The sequence below is a fragment of the Tasmannia lanceolata genome, unplaced genomic scaffold, assembly GCF_043159265.1.
Source record: "Tasmannia lanceolata isolate RefF3 unplaced genomic scaffold, GAP_Taslan_0.1 ptg000012l, whole genome shotgun sequence".
Classification (NCBI taxonomy): domain Eukaryota; kingdom Viridiplantae; phylum Streptophyta; class Magnoliopsida; order Canellales; family Winteraceae; genus Tasmannia; species Tasmannia lanceolata.
Genome location: NW_027518689.1, coordinates 31,460,207 through 31,483,181, shown reverse-complemented (window position 1 = coordinate 31,483,181; position 22,975 = coordinate 31,460,207). Strand labels below are relative to the sequence as shown.

At 38.2% G+C, this 22,975-nt stretch overlaps 2 protein-coding genes across 4 annotated transcripts; both read left to right on the top strand.

The window, feature by feature from the left end:
• Positions 1-2,855: 2,855 nt before the first annotated feature.
• EMB2769 (Cwf15 / Cwc15 cell cycle control family protein) lies at positions 2,856-14,327 on the top strand. Of its 2 annotated transcripts, none has more exons than XM_077392049.1 (8): positions 2,856-3,014; positions 4,024-4,175; positions 6,777-6,883; positions 7,039-7,089; positions 7,185-7,272; positions 8,974-9,067; positions 13,728-13,828; positions 13,927-14,327. In XM_077392049.1, the coding sequence occupies exons 2-8, from the start codon at positions 4,045-4,047 to the stop codon at positions 14,048-14,050; spliced, it is 696 nt and encodes a 231-aa protein (XP_077248164.1). In that variant the 5' UTR covers positions 2,856-3,014; positions 4,024-4,044; the 3' UTR covers positions 14,051-14,327. The 2 variants fall into 2 exon arrangements, with proteins under 2 accessions (XP_077248164.1, XP_077248165.1); XM_077392050.1 differs by having other exon boundaries at positions 2,860-3,009.
• A 1,445-nt stretch (positions 14,328-15,772) lies between these two features.
• On the top strand, positions 15,773-22,600 carry MIND (septum site-determining protein (MIND)). 2 transcript variants are annotated; one of them, XM_077392048.1, is made up of 3 exons: positions 15,773-17,011; positions 17,228-17,325; positions 22,053-22,600. In XM_077392048.1, exon 1 carries the CDS (start codon positions 15,865-15,867, stop codon positions 16,846-16,848), a length of 984 nt encoding a protein of 327 aa, XP_077248163.1. In that variant the 5' UTR covers positions 15,773-15,864; the 3' UTR covers positions 16,849-17,011; positions 17,228-17,325; positions 22,053-22,600. The 2 variants fall into 2 exon arrangements, with proteins under 2 accessions (XP_077248163.1, XP_077248162.1); XM_077392047.1 differs by lacking the exon at positions 17,228-17,325.
• Positions 22,601-22,975: the final 375 nt, after the last annotated feature.

Below are 22,975 nucleotides of genomic sequence, written 5' to 3'. Positions count from 1 at the left end.
GAAGGAAACCTATACATTCAAAACAATAAAAGGAATATCAGAAATTCATGACCAAGAACTTCGATAGAAACCCTAAATAGGGTGCAAAAAAGAAAATTTAGGGCAGATATGATAAAGATTAGAGATAGAATCTCTTACAGCAAAGATTGTCGAAAATCCCCCAAATAAAAAAAAATACCGAGAGGAAGAAGAAGAGAAAAGGCTGCTGCAGATGTTTCGCCAAACACAAATATCGAATCGTCGTAAAAATAAAAGACAATATATATGAGCAATGCTGCGATGAGTTTTTATCTGGTATCCGAGCGTACATTTTTGTTTATCTAGATGGCACCCTAGATATTTGATCCAACAGCAACCGACTTTTAAGAAACTACGCATACGAACACACGTACTCGTCGTCCCATCCTTGATATTTGATCCAACAACAGTTTACTTTTAGAAGCTCCTGTTGGGTCAAATACTTTACTTGTTTGTACGCCCATTCATTATGTAATTTCTACTAAACTACTAAGGGTGCAACTTGGGTCGGGTTGACGCCAACCCGACCCGACCCGACCCGACCGAGAACCCATTTTTCCAACCCGACCCAACCCGAGTTTTTAAGCTTGCAAAACAAAAAAATTGATAAAAATGTTGGGTTTCACTCGAGTCGCCCCTCAAGCCGAATCAAACCCAAGCTTAGGGCTGGCAATTTCACCCGTAAAACTGGGGATTCGCCCCGCCCCGAACGGGGTGGGGATTCCCCGACTTGGAGCGGGGACGGGGCGGGGGATGGGGATCGAGATGGAGATGGACCTACCCCGCCCCGTTTTACTATGCAAGCCATTATCAATATCCTCTTATTTTAGTATTGTTTTAGTGTTTTTTAAGTTAATAGTAAATATATTTTTTATGCTAGTGATAGTGGCACTACTATATTTTGGTAAGTGTACAAATACAGCTTGTCTTTTCTTTCTTTTTTGGGTGTTAAAAAGTTTTTTCGAGGTGAGGATTTTTGTGTGAGGCGGGGATTAGGTAATCCCCGCGGGGCGGGCGCGGGGACGGGGCGGGGGAATGGTCCTTCCGATGGGGACGGGGAATGCAACATCCGGCCCGGCCCGGCCCGGCCCCGTTGCCAGCCCTACCCGAGCTCAACCCGGGTTGGGAAAACTTAACCCGAACCTGAACCCGACCGGAACTCAACCCGACCCGACTTTTTTCGGGTTGAACCCGACCGAGTTGCACCCCTAACCAATTTGATGATCGTGTGACCATACGAACTTGTATTTTTTTTTCAAAAAGTACGGTACGGCCCACACCATAGGATGATCCAAACCGTTCATTTGATGGACCACAATATATATAGGTTGTGCTCAGAAAATCATTTCCATTGGATGATCTAAACCCTATAGTCTATAGAGGGACTGTACATTCTGGAGACTTCTATAGATGGGATGGTTAGGATCAGCCTATGGAAATGATTTTTGAGGCACAACCTAATTACATTGTGACCTATGAAATAAGGAAACCAAAAGCATAGAAAAAAAAGGAATTTGAACATTGGAGAGAGTTGGGACTTAAGACCAGTCAACCCAGAATCCTCCTTAGAAAACGCGTTTTTAGTAGTAGTAGCTCTTATTATTATTACAGTCAAAACCCTCGTTAGAAAATAAGAACGTAACACCGGCCTTTGGAGCTTCAAATGAAATGCAGAAATGAAAATTTTCATCTCATCAACAACTCATCCTCTTCACAGACGCAGTCAAATGGAGTTTGTATCTATTTTGTAAGCCACACAAACTCCACCACCAAAACCCCCATAAAAACCCCATAAAAAGCCCATTCAAATAAGTAGAAAAAAAATAGCAGGCTTCATCTTCCCTAAAAACCCCTTTAAGAACCCCATTCTGAAAACCCCATTCATCTTCCCTAAGAACCCCTTTAAAAACCCCATTCATCTCATCTACAACTCATCCTCTTCCCTGTTAAAAACCCCTTTAAGAACCTTTCTTCTCTATTTTTTTCTCTTCATATCGTAGGTCTCTCTGCAAAACCCATTCTGAAAAAAGGAAAAAAGAAACCCATCCAAACCCTTTTTGCTTGCAGAGAAAATGAGAGAGAGAGAGAGAGAGAGAGAGAGAGAGAGAGAGAGAGGGAGAGAGAGAGGGAGAGAGAGATGAAATACCAGTGGTTGCGAGAGGCGTTCCAGCGAGAGGGAGAGACATACGTTCCATCGAGAGGCAGTCCAGCAAGAGGGAGAAAGTTGCGTCTGTCGATTAAATTAGGTTTTTATTCCTTTTCGTTTTCTCTCACATGGAGGGTTTGGATTAAGCAGATCTGACAGCTGATATTAAACATGCTTCAAAGACCACTAGTGCGCTGCGTAATCTAATTACGCCAGTGTCTAGGAAACGTTCTCTCTCTCTCTCTCTCTCTCTCTATATATATATATATATATATATATATATATATATATATATATATATATATATATATATATATAAAGAACCTACAAACCACCGGGCAAGGAGTCCCTGTCACATCTATGTACTTTGGGCCCCAAAAGGGTGCCCACAAAAGGCACATCTACCTTAACCCCAAAAAACAATTCATTTAAGCACTTACAAAAAAACCTATTCCAACCTCTTACAGTTATAAACTTCAGCAATATCTAGAACATACCTCAGATCCAATAGTAGAGATTCAATTTCCTTGGGTCTGTTCAGTTGCGCTGATTTGGGCGGAAAGGAAACGGAAAAGGATTTCCCTGGAAAGTAGCAAAAGTGGTTGTTTTGTTGCCAAACTTTCGGAACCTCGGAAAATGACGTGGAATCCGAGAAGTCCGACGTGTTAAGTTATTTTCCGCCCATCTAATTCCGTAAAAAAGGCTCCGATTTTATAAAATTTCTCTCGGAAATACATCTATCGCGACTCTTTTTCACATCTCAACACAAAAGACGACCACGCATCTCGTTCTTCTTGAGAGCCCATCGTCTTCCTCGCGAGGATTTCGACGTCGCCGGAGCTTCGGTACGGTAAGATCTACCTCTCTCTCTCTCGTCGTTTTTAGCTTGTTCTTCTCCTTCTCTCCGTCTCTCTCTCCCTCCCTCTCTCAGATCCGAGGGTTCTTGTTGGGATAGGGGTTTTCAGTGTTCTTTTTAGGTTCGTTTTCTTCTTCTTCTTCAGATCCAAGGGTTGGATTAAAGGTTTGTTGATTTAGGGTTTAAGGTTTGTTTAGGGTTTGTAGGGTTTAGGTTAGGGTATGTTGATTTCATCTTTTTTGGGCATTTTCAGTATTTTGCGGCATCTTCTCCCATGATCTAGATTCTTTTTTTCTTTTTGGCATTTTTTTATCTGGGTTTATTTGGCTTGTGGGTTGTATTTTAGACTCATTTTTTTCGAGAGGAAGACTTGTTTATTTTGTGGGTTTCAATGCCTGATTGTTCTTTAATTTTTGTTTCCATTTTTTCGCTCCGTTTTTTGGAGCTGGGGAAGAAGATGAAGGGGGTTGTGTTCTGTTTTAGAGTTAGGTTATGTATCTATTTATCATCTGGATAGGATTTGATTGGGATGGGCTCTATTTGGGTTGGGAAAAGGATGAGAGGGGTTTGGCAACTGAATGCAATTTCTTATCTGTTTCTTTTCCGTTTCCTTGGCAACTGAATGCACACACCTGCAGCTTTCTTAGCTGTTTCTTTTCCTTTTCTTTTCCCACTACCACGTCATTTCCGTTTCCGCTGTGCAACTGAACAGACCCTTAGTAAATACCTCTTCATCAATTCCGTTTACCAAAGCCGCCTCCTCCGTTGGAACCTGCGATTGAAATGTACGCTTCCTCGAAATCATAGACTCCAACTTCTTCATGCCCTCCTCCTTATCCGTTACCCATTTGAAGCGCCTTGCTACCCGCTCATCTCCCTTGCTACCCGCTCATCTCCCTAGTTTGGTCATTGTTTCTTATATAGTTATGTATAATTTCAATTGCTAGATCCGCTTGCATATCATCTACTCTATATTGATAGAAGTTTTATTTTCATCTTGTAGTTAGCGTAGGAAGTAGAATCAATGACGACCGCAGCTCGTCCCACATGGGCTCCAGCAAAAGGTGGTAATGAGCAAGGTGGTACTCGGATTTTTGGTCCCTCTCAGAAATACTCTTCAAGGGATCTTGCCGCTCACACAACTTTAAAGCCCAGGTATATACACAGTAACTTTATTATGTGCTGCCCTTTTTGGTAGGAGGATAGTGTATTTTAGTTTTTTTTTATAAATTTATTGAATTATGCATTTAACTGGACATGCTATGCCATTGGAATTCTTTAAGTGCTGCACTGATTATGCTGGTGAATCACTTTGGTATCTGTTATTAAAGTTTTAAACTTCTTAAGATATATGTGTGTTCCATGATAAACCATTAGTGAAAAAGGCTTGGAAAGCATGTGTAACTTTGATACACAACCCGCCTACTCATGGTGAATGCATTTGATCCACATCCCGGATAGTTGCTTGATATACTTTTCTTCATAAATTCATTAATCATTTAAAACATTGGATCTACTTAAATTGAAACATGAAAGGTAATCAAATATGTAACATGACAAATATTCTTCTTATTCATCACTGTGCATGTTAGAGGGTGAGCCTTGGCGCAACGGTAAGGTTGCTCCATTGTGACCTGGTGGTCACGGGTTCGAGTCACGGAAACAGCCTCTCTGCAAAGTAGGGGTAAGGCTGCGTACATCTAACCCTCCCCAGACCCTGCAATGGCGGGAGCCTTGTGCACTGGGCCGCCCATCATTGTGCATGTTGCTAAAGTATTTTGGTTCCTTAGGAACCCAGGGGATTGTGCGTACTATACTTTTCTAAATAAATTTTAATGATCACTTAAAACATTGAATCTACTTAAATGTTATCATCGAAAATCAGTTAGGAAGGCTGTCAGAAATAACATTTCAAGACATCTTTTTCAAGCTGTCTCTAGATTCTTTTCTGATGAGTTCGCTTTTAGTTGAACCATCTAATCTTTAACAGAAATCTCTAGGAAATGCTTCTGTTTCTCACCGGGCAACTTTATGTGTTGTTGCTTTTTTTTTTTTTTTTGTAGTTGTGCAGTGAACTTAGAACAATGCCTTTTTCCTCCAAAGATGTGAAATTAGTTTGACTTTTTTTTTTTGAATAGCTTGAAATTAGTTAGACTTACACAGTGCATTATGGCCTTCTTTCCCCTGGAGCTTGGAAAAATGGCTTGCTTGGTCATGCTTTTGTCAGGTTGTAATGCTGAGTGCCTTCTCCATAATAAACTCAAGACCTTTCTGTGATGCTTGGGCTTGCTGACCCAATATTGGCAAAAGAACCCTACTCACTCTAGGAAAGGAATGCCATATATGCTCTCTGTGATGATTTCAGAGCACATGTGTCCCTCCTTGCTGAACCCATCATCTCTCTATGATGCTCGAGCTTGCTGACCTTTACTGTCATTATATTGCCACAATGCCGCCCATATTAGAGCAGTGCCAAATATGCTCTACGCTGGATGCATTAAGGTTATGCATGACTGGCTAGCATGTATCGGTAAATTCATGTTTATCTTTGAATTAGACTCCTGTGCTATGAAACTAATAAGAATGTTCAAAAGGTTCCACTCGGAAAAGAACTGGACACGATAACTATCTTGACTTGGGCTAGTCAATGATTGAACATGACAATTTTTTATTGACTCTGGCGAGTTGATGTTTTGATTGAGTCGATTCAGGTGAGATTTATTGACCCGGGGAGCTTTTAAACAATGAATAATACCATGAACACACTCTCCGTGGAAACTTGGTTTATTTTTTTCTTTTTTTTTGAATGGTTGCAAATCCATTCAATGAGAAAAGGAAGACCGAGATGGTCCACCAGAAGATACAACATGAAAACTTGGTTTCTTTTTAATCATAAATGTAAGCATAAACCATAGTTGTCGGAAATGCCTTCGGCAGGTGGGAAACACTTTGCCACGAAATGCGTTTCGGAAATGTTTTCGAACCATGAAAAAAATTTGGGGAAACATTTCCGAAACTCACGGGAAACATATGGGAAATGCGTAGGAAACATAAGGGGAACTTATGTGAAACGAGATTTAAACGTCTATGAAACGTGTGGAAAATTCTTTACAGAAATCACACTAAAAATATTATGGAATACATTTTGAAAAGGAAAATAATAGTATCTATAGTAATAAAAGATAGAAATAAGTAAAAACTTATACTAAAAATAAAATTTGTAAAGAGCATATATAATTCATTTATTTATGCTTCTAATTTCAATAAGAATTATGCAAAATTTTCAATGCATGTATTTAGGCATAAAAGCTCGTAGAAATTTAAAATAAACAAATTCTAAATATACAAAAATATGTATTTTGTGTTTTTCTTGTGTTTCATATGCGTTTCTGTTGACGTTTCTATCGTCTTTGAAAGGTTTGTAAGGTGTTTCCTAAGACGTTTCTCAATGAGTTTCTCATATGATTTCTATTGCTTTACCATTTCTCGTTTCCCCTCTAATTTTTTCATCATCTTTCCCTCTTCCGTTTCACATTTCGATTCCTGAATTTGTTTCCCAACTTGGTAACTATGGCATAAACATATATACTATTACCATGTATACGCACTACGTGAAAACTTGGTTCCCATTGCCTTTTTGTGTAGACATGAGCGCACACACATATGTTCTTGTTCTTTTTCTTCGAAGATCTTGTTCTTGATCTTGATATGATGTCATAACCTTAAATGAGTGGTTTCTTTAATACTTGCTTCCAGGAGGGAAGGGCAGGATACCCATGAGGAATTGCAAAAGAGGAATCTCCGAGAGGAGCTGGAAGAGCGTGAGCGAAGGCATTTTTCTTCGAAGGATAAAACCTACGCTGGTAGTGGAGAAATTTGAGTACCCCTTTTTAGTTGTGATTTCTTTTATATGTCTTATTGGCCATATTCTTATCCTTATTCTATTTGAATTGGTTTTGTTTATTTTGAAAGTCTGGTTTCTATTGTTAATTTCAAATGTAACTCTATTTGGTTATAGAAGAGAGAGACCGAAGAAAAGGAGCAAGTGCAGGCCACCTTCTCTTGGAAGGTGAAGATTCATTATAATTGCAACGACATATCTTAGTTATACACTGAATAAACCTTTGCTTTGTGGTATTTATTTCGTCTTTACATTCAATATAGGGACAAAAAGAGATGCCGAAGACCGGCTTCTTCCACGAAATGTTGATGCTGATGATTCCGACGTGGACGTCAAAAGTGAAGATGAAAGGTTATCATTTCTGCAGTTATGTTTAAACGCAAACATCACACACATCCGATCACATTATTGGCATGCATTATTATCTTCCGTTGCAATTATGCTAGTTTTTACAAAAAAATTATAGTCTTGTTTTTTGAAAGAAATAGAGCCACTCGTAACTTGTTTTCTTAGAGTTGGTCTAAAGAAAACTAACAAAACATTTATGCATCGTATTTTGTAAAATTACTGGTATTCAACCGTTGTAATTTCTAGAGATCATAAGCTTCTTCTAAAGTCCAAATCTTGTGTTGGACAGTGGTGTTCCAAAAAATCATTGGGGTTGATATATTGAAGAGAAAGAAGTTTCATTTGGGAAGTAGGTGTATTCAACTTTTGTAATTTCTGGAGATCGTAAGCTCCTTCTAAAGTCCAAAGCTTGTGTTGGACAGAGGCGTTCCAAAAAATCAATGCTGTTGATATATTGAAGAGAAAGAAGTTTCATTTCGGTAGTAGGTGTCTGCCTTGAAAAAAGGTTGAGGAGACTTGCAACCACATTTTATTCTTTTGTGATGCTGTGAGAAAAGTGTGTTGCCAGCTATTTGCTCTTTCTGACACGAGTATCAAATTTTCATATGTTGTTGCATTAGTATGGGTAGTATGGGTATGAGTGTCGGAATCTGACACGGATATCAAGTTTAAGATCCAACAAACCTCAAAATAGAAGATTCATTGATCTAAAATATTTTTATTCAATACTCAACTTTTAATTCTTGCAACTCAACTCAACTAAGCCTTTGTCCCAAACTAGTTGGGGTCGGCTAATTAATTCTTGCAAGTAATTTATTGAAAATTTTAATTGGTTAAGTAAATAAAATGGTTTAGTTTCATATAAGAATCTTACTATTAGGATGTGTAAAACTCAAAATATGCAGTAATTGTGAAGTTATGGTAGCAGTATTCAGAAAATAAATAAATAAAAGAGATCTAGATGCGTCGCTGTGAATCCTGAAGTATTGGAATCCAAGACGTGTCCGACACGGAACTTCACCCATTCAGAAGAATCCATGTAACATAGTTTTCATACCTGTCCTTGAGAATCTAGAACTCTGCTAATGATTTTATATCTTGGTAATTGGCTAGAATGCTGTAGTAAAAGATTGTCAGATGCATAATTTGAATAGACCAAAGTTGCATCTTGGGCTCAGTAAGTTGTGTTCCTCATGGTTGATTTACCATTCAAGGATCCTGAAAGGATTCACCCCCGTCCTTTAAGTTATTGTTTTCTGTTCCATGGTTTAGAAAAGATTGAAAATAGTTGTTGGATTTTTCAACCGCAAGTTTCTTCCAAATGCACGCCTTTTTCATTTGATTTTATGGTATGCATGCTTATTATCTCCGCTTCTATGTCTTGTGGTATTGAATATTCGGTATCATGACCTTTACAATAGCTGCTGTCAGTAGGTCAAATTATTATGTGGATTGGATTTCATTGGACCGTCTATGTCTCCATTGCTTCTGATTCATCTAGTTTTTGTACAATACATTACCATGTTATTACTCTTCAAAAAATTAAAAATTAAAAAAATTAAATGCATTGCCATGTTATTATATCGATAAATGATCTTAAATCAGTTTACTACATTTTTTCTATACTATTTCTAATAAAATTTTTGATGGCAATTTACAAATTGGGTTATTTATTATTTGCTGAAATTGAAAATACTGTGTTAGTGATGATGAGGATGATGATGAGGATGACACATTAGCTTTGATGGCTGAACTGGAACGGATAAGGAAAGAAAGAGCTGAGGAGAAACTTCGTAAGGTCAGCTTACTTGTTTTCTGTGAACTTTGTTAGCCTCTTCTTTTTGGTTTTTTTTTTTTTTTTTGAAAGGTCTTCTTTTTTTGTATGGGCCTTATGTTCCTTCCTATTTGATAGACAAGGAGAAACGTCAGAAGGCCAACTTGTCTTCTGTGAACTTTGATAGTCATTTTTAATTTTTATGCCTTTCTGGAGCGTCCTTATTGTCTCATCTTATGTTTGTAAATTCTGTGTGATGTTATCAGTGAAGAGTGGGACAGTGAAGGTTTTGCTTAGTAGAATTAAAACTTTAAAACTAATATAATAAAGCCAGTTCTGGTGAACTATCATATGAAGTAAAGGTAAAATGTTGCTAATATGTCGGAACTACCCCTGATTTTTTTTATTGGTCGGTCATTAAACCGGTTTCCTAGCATTACTCATATATATAATGAACAAAGACAGGTCACAAGTTGACTAATTCTACAGCTTTGAAACTAAGAACCTAAGTAGGACAGGTGTGTACTATTGGTAAAAGTTGGGGTAAGTGTAGAAGCCCGTGTCTTACTATTTGAGGCTCCTAAATGGAATGTCTAACAAGTGCTGCTAATATAAAAAAGCCAGTTGTGGTGAACCATCATATAAAGTACAGGTAGAAAGTTGCTAATATGTTCAATGTACTCACTGATTTCCTTATGATATTTAGGTACTTTTGGTAATTAGATCTACTGACCCTTTATATATTTCTTACAACATGGACCTGTATTCTCTTGGTTCTTGAACTCCTTCTCATGAGAGGGACTGTTTGATAATTCAGGATGGAGTTGTCCTGTATATGAACTTTTCTTGAATTGCTCTATACCTTGAAAACTGTATCCTGGAATTAGTTTGTCTTCTATTTAGCTGCATTTTTTTCGATCCCACATGTATACACACATGCATGTATGTATATAAACACATAATTTTGTTTATATATAGGAAAATGACAAGGTAATTGGGCATAAGACCGAGCTTGGTACCCGGAAATCAACATTTGTGTACTAAAAACTTACTTTTTGACGATTATTCTGTTTAACTTAAATTGAAGGAGGTGGTTGTTGATGCTGTGGCAAAAACTGATTTGCCCAGTTACCTGGTTGGTCGTAGAACCTGTTTCCCTATTATTACTCATTTTATGTTGAACAAGGACAGGTCACAAGTTGACTAATTCTACAGCTTTGACACTAAGAACCTAAGTAGGACAGGTGTCTACTATTGGTACAACTTTGTGAAGTGTAGAAGCATGTATCTTACCATTTAAGACTCCTAAAGGGAATGTGTGACAAGTGCAACACTGATATTCATGCACACATAGCATACTAGAACCATGAAATTTATTTAAACATGCAATTGAATATCACAAAACAATTTCAGAAGTTTAACACCAAAAATTGACACCTTAAGAGCACCAAAGGCTCCAATGGGGATTGGGTTCTTCATTGCTGTTCTATGAGTGCAGTCCCCTCTAAATAGTTATGCCAAATTAGGCTTGCTGTGCCCAACCTCAAATGAGGCTCAAACAATACCCCAATCAAGGCTTTAAATTTCCATTTCGGTCACCATGGAAGCGGAAACATTTCTGTTTCATGTGGAAATTTCTGTGAAAACTTGTAAAATCATGAAAAGTGTATGGAAACATATGCATATGATTGAATATTAACATGATACTTGGGGAAAAGAGACCACTTCGGCATCACTTTAACATGCATATCAATATTTGTACATAATGCATACACTACATTTAACATGCCATTTTTTTTTTTTGCATACACTACATTTAACATGTAATTCTTTTACATATAATTATGTAATACATACTAGGGATTTGCTATGGACAGTCGCAGAAGGCATTTCGCAGGCCAGCTGTTGCATGAGAGAGCATTCACCTCTCGAATAAGACAAAATCTGTTGAAAAGTGAGCATAGGTGGCTGCTCTCTCATGCAACAGCCAGCCCGCGAAATGCCTTCTGCGATGGTCCCTAGCAAATACCTACATAATAATACAGTATACTCTAATACGCTTTCGGTTTTGTATTCATTTCGGTGGGGATAGAAACAGAAACATTTCGGTTGTTTCTTGTGGTTTCAGTAGACCTCAATATGCAGGATTTGACCTTTCAAGTGACCTAGTTAAAATATGAGGATTTTAGAGATTTAGGCCTCAATGCAATCAATCAAAAGTAGCAATAGGATTTTAAGAAGGCCAAAAGAACAGCTTAAAATTTGAAATATGGTTTCGATTTGTGGTTGGATTTGACAAATTGGGGCACTAGAGCATTTTGGTCTTTTGCTGGTCAATTGGTCAAACAGGTTTGACCGGACCAACTTGTAGTCACGTGGGGCCGGTGGCTAAAATTTTAGCTCAATAGACCAGCCCAGAGGGAAAGGTGGGGCCAGAAAGTACAAAAAATGTCACTTGCTGCAGGGACCTTTTGATGTGTCTGCAGAGAGGGGCCTTTCCCTTTATACTTAATTTTTTTGTTTGGTTTCTTTTGGTCTTGGTTGGAGAAAAAAAGGGGCCGAGAAGATTAGAAGAAGAATTAAGGCTATGAGAATTGATTTTTATGAAGTTTGTGAGTTTTAAAACCAGAAGTTCAAGAAAAAGAGAAGGCAGATTGAAAGAAAGGAGAGAAGTGATAGAGATGTGCCTTGCTTCACGCAAAAATCACTGGTCTCACACCAAGGTGTCATTGATTTCACACCAAGGCATCTACAAAAGGTCACACCCTGAAAGAAAGTGAGGCACACGAAATTTTGGAATTCATTCTATCATTCCGAAAACTTGTACGTGGCTCTCTTTTAAGAGTTGGGAGGTTCTAGTAGTTACATAACTACATGTGGTTGTCTTTTTAAAACAGTGAATAACACGAAACCCCATAATTGTCTTAATGCAATATTTCAAATTTACAATATATTTTATTTTTATAAGGTAACGATTTCATTAAAGCCAATAAACTTATTACCATAATGGGTACTAGGCGCCCCAACAGTGCAACGGTTTACAGCAAGCCCCATAGGACAAATTTACAATATAAATAACTACAACATAAGACACATAAAATTGGACTTCTTTTTATTCTGTTGTGTTTATTTAATTTGTAATATAAATAAACACAACAGAGTAAAAAAGAGGTCCAAACTGACATATACACACAACACAATGGGGACTAGGCGCCCCAACAGTGCAACGGTTACAGCAAGGCCCATAGGACAAATTTACAATATAAACAAGCACAACATAAGACACATAAAATTGGACTTCTATTTATTCTGTTGTGTTTATTTAATTTGCAATATAAATAAACACAACAGAATAAAAAAGAAGTCCAAACTGACATATACACATAAGACATAGAAAAACATTCTACCCCCCAAAAATAAAAATAAAAAACTAAAAATCTAACGATCTCTGACATTCTGAACAATATGTGCTGGATTAGTTTATGATGAACACATCGGTGGTGTAATGTAACATCAAGCTATGCCAACAACAGGGGATCCCGCCTGGATACTGAATCTGAGTGGGTTGGATTTGCACTAGATGTAGTGGTGTGCCGTGAGATCTGTAATGGATCTGTGCTCTGGAGTCTGGATCCATCTCGATCAAAGCTAGGAAATCCATCATCGAACAAAATGGAGGTGATTGCTGTCTATTGGCGCCTCTGTCTTTGATTATATACTTGAAATCCTGTCGGGATGTATATACATGTATGCCTATGTAGATGTATATGTATAAGCGTATATGTGCTGCCACACATACACATGGACACATATATTAATATCTATAACATATATACAATATGCAAGCCCCGCTGCACACATTTATATTTAATGACCTCAAATAAGCTTATCTAAAATCGAGTATAAGTCTATCATTGGGTCGAAGTCGAATGATCTGTTGATAAAATTGGCAAACACAATATAAGAGATTGTCCTTTAACAGATCTGTATCTGGGATAAAATGATCTGTGGATAAAATTGACAAAACACAGGATAAGCTATTATTGTTTAACAAGTCTGTATTGTGGACAGACTTAGTCTCCAACCAAACAGGCCGTTAGTTTTATGTAGTCATTTGTATGGAAAGAGGCTAGAGGTAAGAAGCCTTTTCGCGAGAAAAAATAAAATAAAAAAGTAGGAGCTTCTTTGGACACCCCCTAACAATTAATTTCATATGAGCTTATATGGAGTTTTATTTGCGGAGAGTCTGATTTGCATATAATCTTACATGCAAATAGTGGTTGTAAACTTGTAATACATTTATATATTTTAGTTAATGGCTTCCAAAGTAACCTTAATGTCCCTTTTGCAAATAATATTATTTTCGATTTTGGTGGTATCCAAAGAGGCCCTTAATCATCATGACCCTTTATAACCCTGCCAAACTTATTCTTGATATTGGGTTTAGATTAACAAAGAAAGAAACAAGAACGTGACACCGGAAGTTCACTGATTGCAGTGTTTTAATGCCTAGGGGCATGCCCAATGAGGCTAACCGCTCCAACTCGAGGCATACACCTCAGGTGTTTGACGTGTACGCCTCATCGATGTGTATGATTTGACAAAACTAAACCCCCAAACAAAGGATATGGGGCACAAGCTCATTAGTGGCTATTGTTAACTAAAAGTCTCTTTTATGCTGCAGGAACGGCAACAGCAGGAAGGAGACCTGAAAGCAAAAGAAGCTGACCTCATCCGAGGCAACCCTCTACTTAACAATGCGACTTCTTTCAACGTCAAAAGAAGGTTTATAGAACTCAAAATCCCTTCTCTGGATGAATGACTCTTGCTTATTAATCAATCAAATTCCTGATTTCCGTGTTTCTACATTTCCTATGTTTCAGGTGGGATGATGATGTCGTCTTTAAGAACCAGACTCGTGGCGAAGCCAAAACTCCCAAGCGCTTCATCAACGACACCATAAGGAATGACTTTCATCGCAAATTTCTGCAGAAGTACATGAAATAATTTAGCATCGTACAAAGGAATGGCAATTGTTGTGTAATTGAAACATCCCAATTTCTCATTCTCCAATTGCTTATATATGCATGGAGATCTTGCGTTGACTTTGTTTCTTGCACTAGATCTTTCCAGTTTCCCATCAACTCTTCCCTTCTTTTGTTCATATTTTGCAGTAAGTGTTGTGTATGTGAAACATTCCAAATTATCAATCCCCAATTGCTTATGTATGCATGGAATGTATAAACCTACTTGGGATTTTGTGTTGGCTTTGTTTCTTGCTTCAGATCTTTCCTATTTCCCATGAGCTTTCCTTCTGTTCATATCTTTTTCAAGAATTTGCTTCCGGATAGAAATGGTAACTATAAGCATAAATGAAATGACAAGGTCGAAGACTAACTGTGCTTCTAATAAGGTTATATCACTTTGATTTTCTCTCAGTTTTCCTCAGTTGAGTGATATTTTTGAAATTTTTTTATGGTTGGATCCGTATGGGCATCACCTATTAGCTGAAAACAAGGACTATGGAGATGTTAATGTGATAGTCATGTTCACCGTACAGTTGACATGTTTTTTTGGTGATCATGGACTTCTACGGCTCACTTTATGGGATGATCCGAACCGTTCATTTGTTGGGCTACAACCTAAATCAGTTGTGGCTCAAAAATCATTTCGATCGGATGATCCTAACCTTCCGATCTATAGAGGCTTTCATAATGTGTGGTCCTTCAATTGGAAAACAAAAATGTAGCGTACACATTAGTGAGGAAGTGTGGAGAATGAAAGAAAATGAGAATGGGTCAGTAAATCGTCCTGCCCTATTCTCCGACTTGGAATTCTCAAGGGCCAGAATAGCTTTGATTTGCCTGAATTCTTAGTGCTGTTGAAAGCAATTCTATTCCACCGGCTTCACCTTTGGGGGGTCACAGTCGGTTGTCATAATCCCAAACGAACAGAACAGCGCGCAAGGACAATAACAATGCTATGGTAAGGGTGTTAATGGACCCAGACTGTCTGATGGATCTAAAGAATCCGAATTTTAATATATCAGATATGTTTATGCGTAGGGCTGCAACTCGAGCCGGGTTTTACCCGACCCGCATCGACCTGACCCGAAAATAGCCTAGGTTGAGTTCAGGTTTCATGGGTTTCGGGTCGAGCAGGGTTGAGCATTCAAAAGCCCGTATGAATCTCGGGTCGAGCCGGGTTTGAAGGGGCCCGACCCGACCCGACCCGAGTTACATAAGTTATAGTATGTACATTTTTTTCTATTGTTAGTTAAAAGTTAAAAGTGAAAACCCATGCACCCACTGTTATTGTATGTGAGTGTAATTTCTGCTTCTATGAATTGAGTTGATTCAAGTGTTTGATTCAGCATTGTTTGATTGTAATTACAACATTGTTTGATTACAACATTGTTTGATTCAAGTGTAATGTGAGTGTAAGTTCTGCTTCTATGAGTTGAGTTGCCTTGCCAAATAAGAATTTTCCTTAAAAAATTGCGCCAACGTGAAAAAACCCGACCCGACCCGAACCGACCCGAGATTTATCATGGGTAGGGCCGGGTTTGGGAATCGTGGGTTTTCCGAAAAAAAAACCCGACCCGACCCGAGATATTTCTCGGGTAGGGTTGGGTTCTCTAAAACCCGACCCGCCCGACCCGAGTTGCAGCCCTATTTATGCGTGCAGACATAAGCACGTACTATACTAGTAAGCACCTGCTTTCCCTTCTTCCCCCCAATCATGTTTTCTTCTCAACAGTCATAGAAACTCACTCTCTCTCTCTCTCTCTCTCTCTCTCTCTCTCTATCTGAGCATCAGCAATGGCTTCTCTGCAACTACTCCCCATAAACCCATCCTCTCTCCACACTTCCTCCCCCCTTCTCCCCATCCTCAACCCCCACAAAACCCTAACCCCCAAAAAGCTCAAAAAAACTCTCCCCCCACTCCAATCAGTCATCCAATGGAACAGAAAACCCCAACTAACCGGCGAAACCCCACGAATAATCGTCATTACCTCCGGCAAAGGCGGCGTCGGAAAAACCACAACCACCGCCAACGTCGGCCTCTCCCTCGCCCGTCTCAACTTCTCCGTCGTCGCCATCGACGCCGACGTCGGCCTCCGCAACCTCGACCTCCTTCTCGGCCTCGAAAATCGCGTCAATTACACCGCAATCGAAGTCCTCAATGGCGATTGCCGCCTAGATCAAGCCCTAGTTCGTGACAAACGTTGGTCCAATTTTGAACTCCTATGTATCTCCAAACCTAGATCTAAACTCCCTTTAGGGTTTGGTGGAAAAGCCCTAATTTGGCTTGTTGATGCCCTAAAATCTCGCCCTGAGGGCTCGCCGGATTTCATACTAATAGACTGTCCTGCTGGAATTGACGCCGGATTTATTACGGCGATTACTCCGGCGAATGAGGCGGTGCTTGTTACTACGCCGGATATTACTAGTCTTAGGGATGCTGATAGGGTTACTGGATTGCTGGAGTGTGATGGGATTAAGGATATTAAGATGATTGTGAATAGGGTTAGGACTGATTTGATTAGGGGGGAAGATATGATGTCTGTTTTGGATGTTCAGGAAATGTTGGGTTTGGCGCTTTTGGGTGTGATTCCTGAGGATTCTGAGGTGATTAGGAGTACGAATCGCGGGTACCCGCTTGTTTTGAATAAGCCGCCGACGTTGGCTGGGCTTGCGTTTGAGCAGGCGGCGTGGAGGCTTGTAGAGCAGGATAGTATGAAGGCAGTGATGGTTGAGGAGGAGCCCAAGAAGCGCGGGTTCTTCTCTTTCTTTGGTGGGTAGGAAGGCTTTTTGTGCTGGTGGGTGGTGGTGGATTTCTAAGGATTTCAATGAATTTTCAAGAATGTGGGGTTTGGGTAAGGTGGAAGTATTTTGCTTTGGTTTCTAGCAAGATGAACTGGTTTGATCAAGCAGAAGAGAGGGATCGGTTGTGTACAGTGAGGAGGTACTATTTTCTACTTTCGCGCATTTTGGGCATTCCATTGTTTTTTTTTTTTTTTACTCTTTAATTTTAGGTGGGGTGGTTTTTTGTTTAGTATTTATCCTTGCTACTTGCTTCTGAAGTTAGCACGCTATTATTTCGCTAGAAGATTTTAGCCAGTGTATGGCATTGTAGTGTAAGAGAACAGTTGACTAATAGAATTTTTTTCTTATTCCCTAGTTTGAACTCACACATGGGAGGCTTTTGCTTTCAGTTGCTTTCTTCATTTCGAATGGGTTTTAATGATATTTTGTTTGATTATTTTACTCTACACAAAGGTATGCTTATTTATTTCACTTTTAAAATAATTAACTAGCATTTTTTTAATGGCAAATAATAGCAAATGCTTGTTTTATGCATTGTGATTAAAGGCACTAAGTGCACTCCACGGTGCAAAGTTCCCTTGGATCATATGCGGCATGAGGTTCACACCTAGAATTATATTTATTTTATGCTATATCTATTGTTACATTTTCAGTTTTTTTAGCTTTAAAGCTCATTTCAACTCAATGAAATTAATTGAAATGGACTTAAAATTGCTACTTGTGGACTTAGATGTTTGAGAAACTAATATCTGTCTATGATTGTTCATAATTTCACATTTGAATAATAAAAACAATCAAAAGAGGAAAAAGCAGAAACCTTCCCTATATCAAGCTTGCGTTACATGATAAAGAGGACCACTTTCACTTTGATTCAACAAGAGAGGAGTGCAGTGCTAAAAATAGCTAAATAGCTTGATTGCTGAATTTCAGGATGAAAGATAACAAAAAATAAAATAGTAGAACTTAGGGAACAACAATCACTGATCTTACAAGATGATAATATCTATTCAAGATTTGTCCTAAAGGAGATAATGATTGATGTTGGGAGTTTAGACACGAGGTCAATGGCTATTTGCACATCAATATTGATCCCATGAAACCACTTGCCTGGAATGTTGTGTTAGGGAATTGTGTAGTATGAGTGGGTTGTATTCGTGAAGTTTGAGGACCACTATTTTATGAACAAGTGGTGAATGACTTGTTGGTGTAGATATTGTTTGGGACTTTGGGGCTATATGTTATGTCGAGGAAAATGGATTACTCTATGATTGTCTTTTTAACCGTTTAAGGTCTTTGTTTTGGGTGTCGTGGGCATGGTGTGCCTCTTCCATTTAGATTGTTTTGGGAAAGATTTTGCCATGGCTGCTTTCAGAATGTGAAATATTGGGTCCTTAATAGCTCATGCTGTCAAACATTGCCTTCATCTTGGTTGTTTTTTTGTATGGTTAAGTTGAAAAAGACAATGCACATGCTGGTTGATCTTTCCTCCCAATAAATTCTGTAATTCTTTCTGTCGTTTTCTTATAAGAGGTGGTAGGCTTTGGGGATATTACTGCTATGATAGATTTAAGCAGTTGAATAAGGCTTCCAGGTGGTAAAGAATGGGATGATACCTCTTTGGTTCATGCCTTTTTGGCAGAGAAAAATAGTCAAATATGTTACATGACTATGAGAGCGGGCAATTTTCTCTTTTCCTTGACGGACATTTGTGTGTATACTGTTGAAAATATCTCTCTCTCTCTCTCTCTCTATATATATATATATATATATATATATATATATATATATATATATATATATATATATATATATGAAAGATTAATTGCAGTTTGTAGGAAGTTCAAACTTTGTCATAGTGTGATCATTGTTTGTAGTTGGGTTCCTTGAGATTGGTGGTTGTGAAGTAATGAGTTGAAATGGGAAAAAAATATTCTATTCATCTCTTAGTTTCTCAGTTGTCTACTTGTCTGCAAGGAAAACCTTGGCAGGTTGTTTTAGAGAACTGAATAGAATGGGTGGTTCGAGGGTAGAAACTCAAGAACCAATAGGGTTATCAGGGAGGGTGGTGCATTTTCACAAAAAAATAAAAAAAATAAAAAATGGAGGGTGGTGTGCCTTTGTTGAATTTAGAAACAAAGGCAAAAAATTGTCTCCCTAGCTCGAATGGTTCCCCGTTGAATGCTATTGCCCAAAATGATGTGGGAAGTAGCTTTTGCCATTAAAAAAGACCATAGCATTTTGGGAAGAGGAGGGAAATGATGAAGATTAGTGCACCTGAATGGTAAAGCAGAACCTTCTTCTTAGACCATAACATTTTGAGAAGAGGGAAATGGTGAAAATGAGTGCACCCGAAGAGGTCTTGGAAGAGTTGGATGTTGTATACTTGATATCCGGGGTGAACAATAGTTCAAAATCATCTTGGATTTCAGCATTCGACATGGAGTGTTAAAATAAGTCTCAAATGTCAAAGAAGAGGATTCATGGCCAAAATATGCATATCTAGTGGAAGAGGTAGGGGGGCGTCATGTGAAACAAGCTAAAACAAGTAGTGAAACAAGGGGGAAGGTAGGGTGGAGGAATTGGATCTCGTGGGTGGGTGGGGGTGTTGGTTTCAAAAGTAATTTTTCGGATGAAGATCCTAAGTTGGAATACCATAGGTTTGGGCAAAAAAAATAAAAAGACCCATGTGAATCCAGCAGTGATGAAGCATACCCCAGATATTCTATGCCTTCAGGAGACTAAAGCTAACAGATGGATCCTAAGGGACTTAGGGTGTAGGAATGATTGGGATTTTGTGGCCCTGGATGCAGTGGTCTTAGCGGGAGGGATTTTGGTGTTCTGGAATGCTATGAATTTTACTCTAGTTAAAGATTTTAAGGGAAGGTTTTTGGTGTCAGTAGTTGTTAGAAAGGTGGCAGATAATACGATGTGGACATTCATGGGGATCTGTGGACCTGTTTAGTCAGTCGATAGACCATCCCATCCCTATGGGAAGAATTGGAGGAGATCAGGATGAGGTGGTCTTTTCTGTGGTGTTTAGGCGGAGATTTCAATGTGATTAGGTGTGTCAAGGAGAGGGCTGTTAGTAGCAGAACATCGGCGAGCGTGCTGACTTTTTCAGAATTTATTAACAAACATGAATTTGCCGATCTTCCCCTCTCTGGAACTCAATTCACGAGGTGACCATTTCGGTCTTGCTGCCCTCTTGCTTTTCATTTTCTCTCTTTTGAATGCAATTGTTTACCATTCAAAGAAAGACATCCCACTTTTATGGTTTAATAAGATCAAACACCTCATGGCATATGTGCATGTCTGGAACAATAACGTCCATTCTAAATTGAAAATTTATACAACCAATTATACATATGTTTTTAATAAGGAGATGATAAATTCGCACCCCTTTAACGTGATTTGACGGCAAAAAGCGTTAAAGTCTATTCACGTTACCCTCCCTTTTTACGCTTTTTGACGTCAATTCACGTTAAAGGGTGCGAATAATCCTACAGGGGGTGCGAATTTATCATCTTCCTTTAAATAAATACAAAATGTAAGAAAAAGGCACTCCATTCATTAATTTCAAATTTCATAAAGAAAGTACATCTAGCCCTCCCCAGACCCCGCAATGCCGGGAGCCTCGTGCACTGGGCCGCCTTTATAAAGAAAGTACAATATAATGAATGAGTACAATATAACAACAGAAATATAAAGGATTTTAAATAAATAAAATAATTAATTTTTGAAATGAAAAAAATCCTACTCCATTGATTTGTTGATTAGACAATAATAATTCACATAAAAGAGTTAGAAGCTAAGATGCATAGATATTTTTTTTTAGAAAATATAGTTTTATTTTTGAAGGATTTTGTAATGAAAATAAATAAATAATTAATTTTTTAGAATAAAAATGAATATGACTCAATCAATTGGTAGATTGGGCAAGAATAATTCATATATAATAACATTAGATGCTAACATATATGATTAGTGTTTATTCGAAAATGGTTTTTTCCAATTTTAAAAGCCATAAATCTATGAAAATGACTATTCTTGCACAAGTCCATGTTCAAATGCATTAAATCAATAATTAGTTGATGTATTTGCACTATAATTGAAGAAAAAAAAAACAAAACATAAAATTGGCACTTGCCAAACAAAAATGTGAAAAGCCAAGCTTTACTAGGCTCTTTGATTGAAATTTCGATATATTGGCCGAAGTTTTGTAATTGACATATTAAAGTGGTAGCATTTTTTTCTTAATGTCTGAAACTTTACCGAACTCTATACATGTCAACTTAAGATATCGTGGTGGGTTGAAAACGGAATCATGTCGGTTGTTTCATTCATGTTGGTTACGGCCATAGTTATGGAATCAGAGATTTCGTCTCAGACGGATGAAACATACCGTGTTGGTAACAAAACCGGTATAGTGAAGCGGGGCAAAATATTCTGGTGTTCTCACCGTGATAGATCCAAAATTTTGGAAAAATTCAAGAAATGTTTGTTGGCTAGTTTTCGCATTTACCATTTTATCCTTTTTTTTTTTGCCTAGTTTGTGGCTGTTTAAAGGGCATCCTATGTCTTTTTACCCTCCCATTTCCCAACAAATGGGAGCTTTAAACAAATGCCGTATTTTCCATCACTTATTCAAAACTCATGGCTTCAAATCCTTCAGAAGCTTCAAGAGGTGTTTTTTTTTAAAAAATTTCAATGCTTCTACTTCCAAACCATTCTAATTTTATTTTTTTAATTTTTATATTTAACATTTGGTATATATATTGAACTTGAAATGTGGAGCCAGAGCAGCCGATGAGAGAGTGGTTAGGGGCAATAGTGCCGTAGCCGTAGTTGATGCCATTTGTCTCTACGATTGGCACTAAGGATCCATTGGACACTCTATACAGAGAAAGCAAGTCTTAGGGATGACACGCCCACACGAGGAACTCAATTCTCATTCGAAGTCTAACGAAGGACCTATTTATGCTAAATTTCATATTAATTAGGCTCATGAAGAGCGAATTTCGTGCCTATGGTAGATGTCTTAAGTAGCAAAATGTGCCTTTTTGTTAGATTTTGTTGATATGATGGTTTCTTATATTTTATAAAAAAAATCTTATTTTTTGATTTATTTTTAGTTTTTTAACTTAAAAAAATCTCCGTTCGTACTGAATTTTTTGAAACAGAACACCAAAACAGACGAGATCTGGGCCTTTGCACTTGGTCTATTTGAGGTGCAGTGGGTTTTCCAGAGCAAATGGCAGAACTTATCATGGGGTGGAGATGCACACCTTGGGCTAAGAGGGGCCGTTCTATGTGGACTCTAGTCCTTCTAGCAGTGCTTTGGATGATTTGAAAAGATGAAAGGATCGAGTTTTTGATGCAGTGGCCAGGAGAAGTTACTCCATTCAACAACATATCTTCACTTTCATTGTGCGGCGGACTGGTTTTCTCCCTAAATGTAGAGGGGTGTCTGAATCTTTTTTGTGAAGGTCTTGGGCGAAGATTGGATGGAGTATTTGCATAGAAGCAAACCTTCTCCTGATGGGAGCCTCCTCCTGTCTGAGTGGCCCTAAATTTCCCCGAAATGTTTCCATTTCCATCCCCATCAAAAATGAAATTTTCATGATTTCCTTTTACGTCATTATTTCCCCGAAATTTTGACCGAAATTCCTGAAATTCGACCGAAATGGTCGGAATGACAAAAAAAATTGGAAAGATATTATTATTTGCATTTTATTTTATTCCATTAACGCATAGAATGATATTTTGTAGGCAAAATCAATAACCATATCTTATGCATGGGATGTCAGATCGGCATGGGACCAATATACCTCATAAATCTGTGGTATTGACATAGAGTGGGGTCCTTAGAGGGAGACTGGTTATTGAACTTTCTTATACTTCTTTATATTGTACGTCTTTATTGACTTTACTGTTCTAGACATGCGTGTGATTACGCCATCATGTGATGGTTTCTAAGCATGTACTAGCATTCCCCATTTGTACTGTTAAAAAATTTCATCATTTGCATGTTTTTATGCGTTTCCATCATTTTAGAAGATTTACACCGAAACCGAAATGTATCCGTTTCTGTGACGACCGAAAC

Excerpts from the sequence above, each read along its gene's own strand:
- EMB2769 (XM_077392049.1), top strand. The coding sequence starts at position 4,045 with ATGACGACCGCAGCTCGTCCCACATGGGCTCCAGCAAAAGGTGGTAAT. Across the intron at positions 4,176-6,776 it reads CACACAACTTTAAAGCCCAG|GAGGGAAGGGCAGGATACCC; the intron begins GTATATACACAG and ends ACTTGCTTCCAG. Across the intron at positions 6,884-7,038 it reads GAAGGATAAAACCTACGCTG|AAGAGAGAGACCGAAGAAAA; the intron begins GTAGTGGAGAAA and ends ATTTGGTTATAG.
- MIND (XM_077392047.1), top strand. The coding sequence starts at position 15,865 with ATGGCTTCTCTGCAACTACTCCCCATAAACCCATCCTCTCTCCACACT.